The sequence below is a fragment of the Oncorhynchus mykiss genome, chromosome 19, assembly GCF_013265735.2.
Source record: "Oncorhynchus mykiss isolate Arlee chromosome 19, USDA_OmykA_1.1, whole genome shotgun sequence".
NCBI lineage: Eukaryota > Metazoa > Chordata > Actinopteri > Salmoniformes > Salmonidae > Oncorhynchus > Oncorhynchus mykiss.
In genome coordinates this window covers 63,075,903-63,089,298 of record NC_048583.1, presented here as the reverse complement: position 1 = coordinate 63,089,298, position 13,396 = coordinate 63,075,903, and the positions used below count along the sequence as shown (strand labels likewise).

At 42.5% G+C, this 13,396-nt stretch overlaps 1 protein-coding gene across 1 annotated transcript in view; it reads right to left on the bottom strand.

Moving 5' to 3' along the window:
- The window catches only part of map3k9 (mitogen-activated protein kinase kinase kinase 9), a 52,228-nt gene that overhangs the window by 13,746 nt on the left and 25,086 nt on the right, over window positions 1–13,396 (bottom strand). The window contains exons 4-7 of the mRNA XM_036955349.1: window positions 11,317–11,497; window positions 7,168–7,316; window positions 3,233–3,408; window positions 2,766–3,006 (exon numbers count right to left, since the gene is read on the bottom strand). Of these exons, the coding sequence (XP_036811244.1) occupies window positions 2,766–3,006; window positions 3,233–3,408; window positions 7,168–7,316; window positions 11,317–11,497 (747 nt within the window). The remainder of the gene's footprint in view (window positions 1–2,765; window positions 3,007–3,232; window positions 3,409–7,167; window positions 7,317–11,316; window positions 11,498–13,396) is intronic.

The window sequence follows — 13,396 nt, the reverse complement described above, 5'->3', positions numbered from 1 at the left end:
AAAGCCGATGCTCCAGTTCCGTTTGCCGGACAGTAGCCAAGTGAACAGTCTATGGTCTAAAGTAGTGCACTACATAGGGAATAGGGTTCTGGTCTAAACTAGTGCACTATATGGGGAATAGGGCTCTGGTCTAAAGTAGTGCACTATATAGGGAATAGGGCTCTGGTCTAAAGTAGTGCACTATATAGGGAATAGGGCTCTGGTCTAAACTAGTGCACTATATGGGGAATGGGGCTCTGGTCTAAAGTAGTGCACTATATGGGGAATAGGGCTCTGGTCTAAACTAGTGCACTATATGGGGAATAGGGCTCTGGTCTGAAGTAGTGCACTATATGGGGAATAGGGCTCTGGTCTAAACTAGTGCACTATATAGGGAATAGGGCTCTGGTCTAAACTAGTGCACTATATAGGGAATAGGACTCTGGTCTAAACTAGTGCACTATATAGGGAATAGGGCTCTGGTCTAAACTAGTGCACTATATAGGGAATAGGGCTCTGGTCTAAACTAGTGCACTATATAGGGAATAGGGCTCTGGTCTAAACTAGTGCATTATATGGGGAATAGGGCTCTGGTCTAAAGTAGTGCACTATATGGGGAATAGGGCCTGGTCTAAATTGAATTTGGCGTGAGGGCACAATTATATTGAATTCTGTTTATATCACGCTGTACCACAATAAACATAAAAGTTCAAATGCGGAGACCATTGAGTGCTTTTGGCCAAGAGGTGCCGCAATCTGCAGTAACTGAATATTCCAGCCACCTCTCAACCATGCATCTTGGGTAATAGGATTCTATAGGCTAACCTGGGCTGGCTCCTCTGTTCCAAGATCGTCAGGAACAGTCGGAGTTGGAGGAGGGACTGTGGAGCCATTATCCTGGCGACACTTGTTGAAGCCTCTTAGCTGGAGGTCGGCAGCATCCTCGCTACCGGGCTTGACGGCGGCCTCGTGGTTTTCATTTCTGATATCCATCGCGGCAGTGGCAGATTAGCTGGTTAAAGCGAAATTGGCGAATAACACTAACGCCTGTTACAGCTGGCTAAGAGGCTAACTCAACTCTGTAGTGGTGGGACGTGAGGCACAGTTCAGTGAAGCAGGTTCATCTGTAAACTTGACCCCGTCCTTTATACATCAAAATATTACAAGCAGAGGTCTTTCACGTTATTTTACCACTGAGGAGCACTGTTTTTTTGTTATGGAAACCCAGAGGAGTCATACCTAACCGCCCAGGGGCTTTCCATAGCCCCCCCAGCTCACTCTGTCCATGGTGCTGACACAGAGCAGCGGAGTTACAGATTTTGCACCAACCTGTCACTCAATCATTTGAAATGTTTTGCTATTTTTATATAGGGACATATACAGTGGGGCAGGTCGCAATTGTAAGAGGACAGAGGAGCCTCTTAAAGAAGAAGTTACAGGTCTGTGAGAGCCAGAAATCTTGCTTGTTTGTAGGTGACCAAATACTTATTTTGCACCATAATTTGCAAATAAATTCATTAAAAATCCTACAATGTGATTTTCTGGATTTTTACAGGCCTCTCTCATCTTTTTAAGTGGGAGAACTTGCACACTTGGTGGCTGACTAAATACTTTTTTGCCCCATTGTAACAAAATAAATATAAATATATACCTAAATAAATATAAATATATAACTAAATAAATATAAATATATAACTAAATAAATATAAATATATAACTAAATAAATATAAATATATAACTAAATAAATATATAACTAAATAAATATAAATATATAACTAAATAAAAATAAATATATAACTAAATAAATATATAACTAAATAAAAATAAATATATAACTAAATAAATATAAATATATAACAAAATAAATATATAACTAAATAAAAATAAATATATAACTAAATAAATATAAATATATAACTAAATAAATATAAATATATAACTAAATAAATATAAATATATAACTAAATAAATATAAATATATAACTAAATAAATATATAACTAAATAAATATAAATATATAACTAAATAAAAATAAATATATAACTAAATAAATATATAACTAAATAAAAATAAATATATAACTAAATAAATATAAATATATAACTAAATAAATATAAATATATAACTAAATAAATATAAATATATAACTAAATAAATATAAATATATAACTAAATAAATATATAACTAAATAAATATAAATATATAACTAAATAAAAATAAATATATAACTAAATAAATATATAACTAAATAAAAATAAATATATAACTAAATAAATATAAATATATAACTAAATAAATATATAACTAAATAAAAATAAATATATAACTAAATAAATATAAATATATAACTAAATAAATATATAACTAAATAAATATATAACTAAATAAATATAAATATATAACTAAATAAATATAAATATATAACTAAATAAATATATACTAAATAAATATATAACTAAATAAATATAAATATATAACTAAATAAATATAAATATATAACTAAATAAATATATAACTAAATAAATATATAACTAAATAAATATAAATATATAACTAAATAAATATATAACTAAAACTGTAGGAGTTGAGCCACTCTTTGCCATGGCAACATGCATTCACACATAGAAACAGAAACAAACATTCAGACACAGATGCACTCCAACGCACACAAACAGTCAACTCTTCAATGGGCAGTAGCGCAGAGCCATTGTGGATCCTATCCCTGCATGTGAGACCCACAGACATCAGATTGCTGGCCCTGTCCTACTGATGAAAATACCTACCTGAAGGCAGACTGATCCTGTTCCCGTCCTTCAGTTTGAGCCGTGAGCGTCTGAACTTGCCCTGCCTGCTCTCCACACGGGGTTTCTCCTGATACAGCTGGTGGATGATAACGTTCAGCTCTCTCTCCAGGATGTGGATCTCCCTCTCCGCCAGCTCCTGCTCCCTCCTCCTAAGCTCCTCCTCTTGGCTCTTCTGCTGCAGCGCAGCACGACTCAGCTCCTCCTCCCACGACCTCAGCTCCTGGAGACAAGGTTAGAGGTCAGGGGAGATTTAACACTTGTGGTCAGATTTTTTGTTTTTTCAGGGGGGGGAGGGAGGGGGGGATTATAGATTACACTACAGCATATCACTCTCCATAGCCTGGTTCAACAACCATTAAAGTTGTAAAGACAGCACAAACAAATCTCGTGGTATAATGTGGAAACCGCCACGGCAGAGGCCTCTGATCTTGTGAAAGTATCCCTACCTTCTCCTTGACCCTGAGCTGGTCGAACATCTCCTGAATCTCCATCTTCCAGTCGTCCTGCAGGGAGTGGAAGGACTCGACTGGCATCTCAAAGAAACCCGATTCCTCTATAGTCGTCAGCTGGTCCAGGATACTGGTGAAGAGAGGTCGTAGGTGTGGGTCTGGACTCCAGCAGTCTGGAGGAGAGAAGAAGAAGAAGAAGTTAATAAAGGTGGTGTGTTTAGATGTACCACAGATAGAACAATGAGACAGATATTTCACTGGATGTGATAAATGTGAAGCTTCCTGTTGGCCGTTTCCACTCACTACCAAATATGGTGGTGAGAGGAAGCCCAGTGGCCCGGCAAGAGAAGGTAAACTGACGTTCTGATTTTTTATTTTTTTATTTTAAATTTCACCTTTATTTAACCAGGTAGGCAAGTTGAGAACACCTTTATTTAACCAGGTAGGCTAGTTGAGAACAAGTTCTCATTTACAATTGCGACCTGGCCAAGATAAAGCAAAGCAGTTCGACACATACAACGACACAGAGTTACATATGGAGTAAAACAAACATACAGTCAATAATACAGTAGAAATAAGTCTATATACGATGTGAGCAAATGAGGTGAGATAAGGGAGGTAAAGGCAAAAAAAGGCCATGGTGGTGAAGTAAATACAATATAGCAAGTAAAATACTGGAATGGTAGTTTTGCAGTGGAAGAATGTGCAAAGTAGAGATATAAATAATGGGGTGCAAAGGAGCAAAATAAATAAATACAGTAGGGAAAGAGGTAGTTGTTTGGGCTAAATTATAGGTGGGCTATGTACAGGTGCAGTAATCTGTGAGCTGCTCTGACAGTTGGTGCTTAAAGCTAGTGAGGGAGATAATTGTTTCCAGTTTCAGAGATTTTTGTAGTTCGTTCCAATCATTGGCAGCAGAGAACTGGAAGGAGAGGCAGCCAAAGGAAGAATTGGTTTTGGGGTTGACCAGAGAGATATACCTGCTGGAGCGCGTGCTACAGGTGGGTGATGCTATGGTGACCAGAGAGCTGAGATAAGCGGGGACTTTACCTAGCAGGGTCTTGTAGATGACATGGAGCCAGTGGGTTTGGTGACGAGTATGAAGCAAGGGCCAGCCAACGAGAGCGTACATGTCGCAGTGGTGGGTAGTATATGGGGCTTTGGTGACAAAACAGATGGCACTGTGATAGACTGCATCCAATTCATTGAGTAGGGTATTGCAGGCTATTTTGTAAATGACATCGCCGAAGTCGAGGATTGGTAGGATGGTCAGTTTTACAAGGGTATGTTTGGCAGCATGAGTGAAGGATGCTTTGTTGGGAAATAGGAAGCCAATTCTATATTTAACTTTGGATTGGAGATGTTTGATGTGAGTCTGGAAGGAGAGTTTACAGTCCAACCAGACACTCAGGTATTTGTAGTTGTCCACGTATTCTAAGTCAGAACCGTCCAGAGTAGTGATGTTGGACGGGCGGGCAGTGATCAGTTGAAGAGCATGCATTTAGTTATACTTGTATTTAAGAGCAATTGGAGGCCATGGAAGGAGAGTTGTATGGCATTGAAGCTCGTCTGGAGGTTAGTTAACACAGTGTCCAAAGAAGGGCCAGAAGTATACAGAATGGTGTCGTCTGCGTAGAGGTGGATAATAGAATCACCAGCAGCAAGAGCGACCTCATTGATGTATACCTATAAGTACGTAGGATTGATTGACTTGGCTTTCAAAGACCTTAGAAAGGCAGGGTAGGATAGATATAGGTCTGTAGCAGTTTGGGTCAAGAGTGTCCCCCCCCTTTGAAGAGGGGGATGATCGCAGCTGCTTTCCAATCTTTGGGAATCTCAGACGACACGAAAGAGGTTGAACAGGCTAGTAATAGGGGTGGCAACAATTTCGGCAGATCATTTTAGAAAGAAAGGGTCCAGATTGTCTAACCCTGCTAATTTGTAGGGGTCCAGATTTTGCAGCTCTTTCAGAACATCAGCTGACTGGATTTGAGAGAAGGAGAAATGGGAAGGCTTGGGCGAGTTGCTGTGGGGGGTGCAGTGCTGTTGATCGGGGTAGGGGTAGCCAGGTGGAAAGCATGGCCAGCCGCAGAAAAATGCTTATTGAAATTCTCAATTATAGTGGATTTATCGGTGGTGACAGTGTTTCCTATCTTCAGTGCAGTGGGCAGCTGAGAGGAGGTGTTCTTATTCTCCATGGACTTTACAGTGTCCCAGAATCTGTTTGAGTTTGTGTTGCAGGAAGCAAATTTCTGCTTGAAAAAGCTAGCCTTGGCTTTTCTAACTGCCTGTGTATATTGGTTTCTAACTTCCTTGAAAGGTTGCATATGACGGGGGCTGTTCGATGCTAATGCAGAATGCCACAGGATGTTTTTGTGTTGGTTAAGGGCAGTCCGGTCTGGAGAGAACCAAGGGCTATATATGTTCCTGGTTCTAAATTTCTTGAATGGGGCATGCTTATTTAAGATGGTGAGGAAGGCATTAAACAAAAAAAAACAGGCATCCTCTACTGACGGGATGAGATAGAACAATGAGACAGATATTTCACTGGATGTGATAAATGTGAAGCATCCTGTTGGCCGTTTCCACTCACTACCAAATATGGTGGTGAGAGGAAGCCCAGTGGCCCGGCAGTGGGAGAAGAAGAGATGGAATTTGGCCGACATTCTGCTACTGTTCTCATTGATGAAACATTTGATCTCAATACAGTTTTCGGTTTCCAAAACTACAATATTTTACAAACAGAGTGGACTAAGTTTTATAGATTTTACCCTTTGCCGAAGTTGCGTTGTTCAGATGGAGTGGAAGGGCAAATTAAATTACTGCACAAGCGCATTTCAAAGAGTAGGCGTTCCTTAACGGAAATATGCAAATAGATGCTAGAACGCGCCAATAGGCTCCTGCTAGCTCGTGCTTGGCTCTGCCCACCTCCTTGCTTGTCCCTGCCCCACCATGATTAATTTGTTTCCATTGGAAACGACATGCTGTGATCTATCTTGGGTTAGTTATAAAAAATCTTTGATGTAATGTTTTGTTAGTATCTCTCTCTCTATATATATAATAAATATATACACTACTGGTCAAAAGTTATATAAATATATATATATATATATATATATATGACGGCACTCCATGGATCTACAGAGGACCTCAATGAAAATAAGTTATAATAGAGTTTTGCACAAATATCAATCTATCTATTATGGATCAGGATGGAGATGGACATATCTATTTATATACATATTATTATAATCAAATAATCTGTATTATTAAGGTAACAATGTGTACGTTCTGTCAACAAACAGGTGGCTGTTGGCCTCATTGAAGAATACCTAACAGAAAGCAGCTCATCTTACCTCCCATAAGACGGGCGAAGGGCTCTGGGCAGGTGGCTGTTGGCCTCATTGAAGAATACCTAACAGAAAGCAGCTCATTTTACCTTCCATAAGACGGGCGAAGGGCTCTGGGCAGGTGGCTGTTGGCCTCATTGAAGAATACCTAACAGAAAGCAGCTCATCTTACCTCCCATAAGACGGGCGAAGGGCTCTGGGCAGGTGGCTGTTGGCCTCATTGAAGAATACCTAACAGAAAGCAGCTCATCTTACCTCCCATAAGACGGGTGAAGGGCTCTGGGCAGGTGGCTGTTGGCCTCATTGAAGAATACCTAACAGAAAGCAGCTCATCTTACCTCCCATAAGACGGGCGAAGGGCTCTGGGCAGGTGGCTGTTGGCCTCATTGAAGAATACCTAACAGAAAGCAGCTCATCTTACCTCCCATAAGAAGGGCGAAGGGCTCTGGGCAGGTGGCTGTTGGCCTCATTGAAGAATACCTAACAGAAATCATCTTACCTTCCATAAGAAGGGTGAAGGGCTCTGTGCAGGTGGCTGTTGGCCTCATTGAAGAATACCTAACAGAAAGCAGCTCATCTTACCTCCCATAAGACGGGCGAAGGGCTCTGGGCAGGTAGAAGGGATGGGCAACGCCAGCTTATTCATGGCTACTCCATATGCCACCGCTAGACAATCAATGCCCCTGAATGGGACTTCTCCCGTCAGCAGCTCCCACAGAAGAACCCCGTAGCTACAGGGTCGGGAGGAAGAGATCAGGAAAGAGATGGAAGTGAATAGAGAGAATAGACAGCAGAGAGGATAGACAGCTAGAGAATAGACAGCAGAGAGGATAGACAGCAGAGAGGATAGACAGCAGAGAGAATAGACAGCAGAGAGAATAGACAGCAGAGAGAATAGACAGCAGAGAGGATAGACAGCAGAGACAATAGACAGAAGAGACAATAGACAGCAGAGAGAATAGACAGCAGAGAGAATAGACAGCAGAGAGAATAGACAGCTAGAGAATAGACAGCAGAGAGAATAGACAGCTAGAGAATAGACAGCAGAGAGGATAGACAGCAGAGACAATAGACAGCAGAGAGAATAGACAGCAGAGAGGATAGACAGCAGAGAGGATAGACAGCAGAGACAATAGACAGCAGAGAGAATAGACAGCAGAGAGGATAGACAGCAGAGACAATAGACAGCAGAGAGGATAGACAGCAGAGACAATAGACAGCAGAGAGGATAGACAGCAGATACAATAGACAGCAGAGAGGATAGACAGCAGATACAATAGACAGCAGATACAATAGACAGCAGAGACAATAGACAGCAGAGAGAATAGACAGCAGAGATAATAGGCAGCAGAGATAATAGACAGCAGATATAATAGACAGCAGATATAATAGGCAGCAGAGATAATAGACAGCAGATATAATAGACAGCAGATATAATAGACAGCAGAGAGGATAGACAGCAGATACAATAGACAGCAGATACAATAGACAGCAGAGACAATAGACAGCAGAGAGAATAGACAGCAGAGATAATAGGCAGCAGAGATAATAGACAGCAGATATAATAGACAGCAGATATAATAGGCAGCAGAGATAATAGACAGCAGATATAATAGACAGCAGATATAATAGACAGCAGAGATAATAGACAGCAGAGAGAATAGACAGCAGAGATAATAGGCAGCAGAGATAATAGACAGCAGAGATAATAGACAGCAGAGATAATAGACAGCAGATATAATAGACAGCAGAGATAATAGACAGCAGAGATAATAGACAGCAGAGATAATAGACAGCAGAGATAATAGACAGCAGAGAGCAGAAAGCTGATGGACAGAGAGAGAGAATGAACAAATTCCTTAATAATCACAACATCTTGAGCAAAAGCCTGATTGGATTTATACCAAAACATTGTACAACCGATCATATTTACACCCTAGAGACCCTGATAGATAAACCTGTCCACCAAAATAATACCAAAATGGACTGTTCTACTAAGTTATTGAAAGTAGTGTAGGGGGTAAAACACATAATTAAATCAATGTCTACTGGCAATACGTGCAGCATTAAAATTGGCACGTAAATAACAGAAATCTTTAACCAGGGGCGGGGCCTTCGCCAGGGTTGCAATCTGAGCCCTGCATTCTTCAATATTTACATCAACGAATTGGCCACAATTCTAGAACAATCCTCAGCCCGAAGTGTTAGTGTCCACAATTCAGAGCTTAATTAAGTTATCCAGATTTCAGGGAATTAGACCAAAGTTCTTAAATGGATTAAATTTAGATTGTTTTTGTTGTCACTGCACACAATTATTATTATTATTATTTATATTTTTTTTACAAATAAATTACAAATGAAAAGCTGAAATGTGAGTAAGTATTCAACCCCTTTGTTATGACAAGCCTAAATAAGTTCAGGAATAAACATGTGCTTAACTTGTCACAATTAGCATAGATTCACTCTGTGTGCAATAATAGTGTTCAACATGATTTATGAATGACTACCTCATCTCTGTACCCCCCACACATACAATTATCTGTAAGGTCCCTCAGTCCAGCAGTGAATTTCAAACACAGATTCAACCACAAAGACCAGGGAGGTTTTCTAATGCCTCGCAAAGAAGGGCTCCTATTGGTTGATGGGTAAAAAAAAATAAAACAGAATAGCCCTTTGAGCATGGTGAAGTTATTAATTACACTTTGGATGATGTATCAATACACCCAGTCACTACAAAGTTACAGGGGTTCCTTCCTAACTCAGTTGCCGGAGAGGAAGGAAACCGCTCAGGGATTTCACCATGAGGCCAATGGTGACTTTTAAAAACAGTTACAGAATTGAATGGCTGTGATAGGAAGAAACTGAGGATGGATCAACAACATTGTAGTTACTCCACAAGATTCTCCTACATGTCCAGAGGAAACTACAAACAATGCACGCAGAGCAGAATTAGGCCAATTTCCAATAATAATACAAACGTACGTTTTAGAAACATCTAAAATACAGTCTATCACTACCAAGCCCTGCAATGCCAAGAGCTGAGCAAAGAAAAGAGTCCCCTCATCCAGCTGGTCCAGGGGCTCAGTTCACTAACCTGTTCTACTAACACACTGAAGCCTCAGTCCCCTCATCCAGCTGGTCCTGAGTTCACTAACCTGTTCTACTAACACACTGAAGCCTCAGTCCCCTCATCCAGCTGGTCCTGGGGCTGAGTTCACAAACCTGTTCTACTAACACCCTGAAGCCTCAGTCCCCTCATCCAGCTGGTCCTGAGGCTGAGTTCACAAACATGTTCTACTAACACACTGAAGCCTCAGTCCCCTCATCCAGCTGGTCCTGGGGCTGAATTCACAAACCTGTTCTACTAACACCCTGAAGCCTCAGTCCCCTCATCCAGCTGGGGCTGAGTTCACAAACCTGTTCTACTAACACACTGAAGCCTCAGTCCCCTCATCCAGCTGGTCCTGAGGCTGAGTTCACAAACATGTTCTACTAACACACTGAAGCCTCAGGACCAGAACATCCAATCAATCAGAATAAACCAAATTACAACACAGTCAAAACAAAACGACATAACTTATTGGGAAACACAAGCACAAAGCAAAATGTAGTGCTATCTGGCCCTAAATCGAAAGTACACCGTGGCAAACTATTTGACCATGGTTACTGATCAAAAGTACAAACTCAGTGAGCACAGCCTTGCCATTGAGAAGGGTAGACACATGCAAACATGACTTCCTGTAGAGGAAAGGCTGTGCAACCACTGCACCACAGCAGAACCTGAGACGGAGCTGCATTATTAAAAAGTATCAAACGATGAGTGTCATTTCCCTAAATTTGACAACCTTATTGAAGGTTTCAAAGACCTCTCTGATGAGGATAGGCTACTCGTCCGGTTAGGGGAGGACGCAGAGAGCTGTGGGTTGGCAGAGCACTACATTGCTGCCTGCCATAAGATGACAGACAGTGTCTGACAGACCAACTAACGTGCACATTTACTATTCATTATTATTGTTACTGATTACCCTGTTGACAATCTTTATTATTCTTATTATAATTTAGTTAATATTGTAAATATTAACAATATTGGGGGTGGGAGGGGGGGGGGGGGGGGGGGGGGGGGGGGGGGGGCATTATGGCACCACAGAGAGACAGGGACAGGGCCCTCCCTGTCCACGGCCTCCAACTACCTCCACACCTCCAGCCAGGCAGGTATTTCATACTAAAACAAGGGCTGGACTCAAGCCACCTGGCATGGTCAATGAGAAGTCATGAGAGTCTGCTGCAACATAGAAAGCCCTCCTTCTGCAGCACATTGGAAATTACCTTTCCAATGCCGCATAGCTGACGAAGCTCAACGGAATTAAATCCTGTCCTCATCAGAGCTGATGTGGCTAGGTTATTCTATGATTTCAGACGAGGGTAAGACGTTGAAAACAATTACAGTGTTGGTTCCTTATTTGGGTGCAGTCATCATACTACTACTGCAGTGCTTTAGTAGATCCAGAGCTGAATAAATGACTCAATGCTTTAGTAGATCCAGAACTGAATAAATTACTCAATGCTTTAGTAGATCCAGAGCTGAATAAATGACTCAATGCTTTACCAGATCCAGAACTGAATAAATAACTCCTCCAGCCCTCTTGATCTAAGTGAGATAGAACAGACAGTTTCCTGTCTCATCAACTTCCTATCCCGGCCCATGCACCCCCCCCCCCCCGCCCCGCCCACCTCCAGACGTCGCTGCCTTTAGAGAAGGTGGAGGAGCGGATGACCTCGGGCGCCATCCAGGCGTAGGTGCCGGCGGCTGACATCTTGGTGGTACGGTGCCACTCCCTCGCCAGGCCGAAGTCGGTGATCTTCAGGGTCTTGTTGGTCAGATCCTCCATCTCGACCTTCTCCAGGATCAGGACTGGTCCAAAGGTCGCATGTGAGATCCAGGAGAGGGCGGGTGTTGGTGAGGGAGGGGGTGACGAGGAGGGTTTTGGTTGGAGCGGGTGGGGAGGATAACGGTAACAGGGGTGGAAGGTAGGAGGGGTTTGAATGTAAAGGGATACAGGCCATTTTGGGGTTTTGGTGGCGGGATGGCAGGCAGTCATTCAAATATAAATTATTAAAAGTTGTTTTCCAAAATAAAGATGAGAACAAAAGGGAAAACAAGGAGGCCACGATGAAAGGAGCGAGAGAAGCAAGCAGGAAGGGAAAGAACAAAAGAGAAAAGGGAATGAGATGATCAAAGTGTAAAATGAAAGAAAGCAGGGAAGAAGCACAGGCCTGGATTAATGTTACGATTTCACTTGGTCCTTGTGAGTCTGTAAATCACACACACACACACACACACACACACACACACACACACACACACACACACACACACACACACACACACACACACACACACACACACACATATGCACATAAACACAAGCATATACACACACCCATGCACGCACACGCACACACACACACACGCACACACAAATGAACATACACACACAAAAGAGGAGACTGGTGGGAGGAGCAATAGGAGGGATAATGACTGGAATGGAATATTTGGAATGGAGTCAAAAAGTTTCCACAAGTCCTCAAATACGCCACCCAGTCCTCATATACACCACCCAGTCCTCATATACACCACCCAGTCCTCATATACACCACCCAGTCCCCAAATACACCACCCAGTCCTCATATACACCACCCAGTCCTCATATACACCACCCAGTCCTCATATACACCACCCAGTCCCCAAATACACCACCCAGTCCTCATATACACCACCCAGTCCTCATATACACCACCCAGTCCTCATATACACCACCCAGTCCCCAAATACACCACCCAGTCCACATATACACCACCCAGTCCTCATATACACCACCCAGTCCTCATATACACCAACCAGTCCTCATATACACCACCCAGTCCTCATATACACCACCCAGTCCTCATATACACCACCCAGTCCTCAAATACACCACCCAGTCCTCATATACACCACCCAGTCCTCATATACACCACCCAGTCCTCAAATACACCACCCAGTCCTCATATACACCAACCCAGTCATCATATACACCACCCAGTCCCCATTTACACCACCCAGTCCCCATATACACCACCCAGTCCTCATATACACCACCCAGTCCTCATATACACCACCCAGTCCCCATATACACCACCCAGTCCCCATATACACCACCCAGTCCCCATATACACCACCCAGTCCTCATATACACCACCCAGTCCTCATATACACCACCCAGTCCCCATATACACCTCCCAGTCCTCATATACACCACCCAGTCCTCATATACACCAACCAGTCCCCATATACACCACCCAGTCCTCATATACACCACCCAGTCCCCATATACACCACCCAGTCTCCAGATACACCAACCAGTCCTCATATACACAACCCAGTCCCCATATACACAACCCAGTCCCCATATACACCAACCAGTCCCCATATACACAACCCAGTCCCCATATACACAACCCAGTCCCCATATACACCACCCAGTCCTCATATACACCACCAGTCCCCATTTACACCACCAGTCTCCATATACACCAACCAGTCCTCATATACACAACCCAGTCCCCATATACACAACCCAGTCCCCATATACACAACCGAGTCCCCATATACACAACCCAGTCCCCATATACACAACCCAGTCCCCATATACACCAACCAGTCCCCATATACACCACCCAGTCCTCATATACACCACCAGTCCCCATTTACACCACCAGTCCCCATATACACCACCCAGTCCCCATTTACACCACCAGTCCCCATATACAC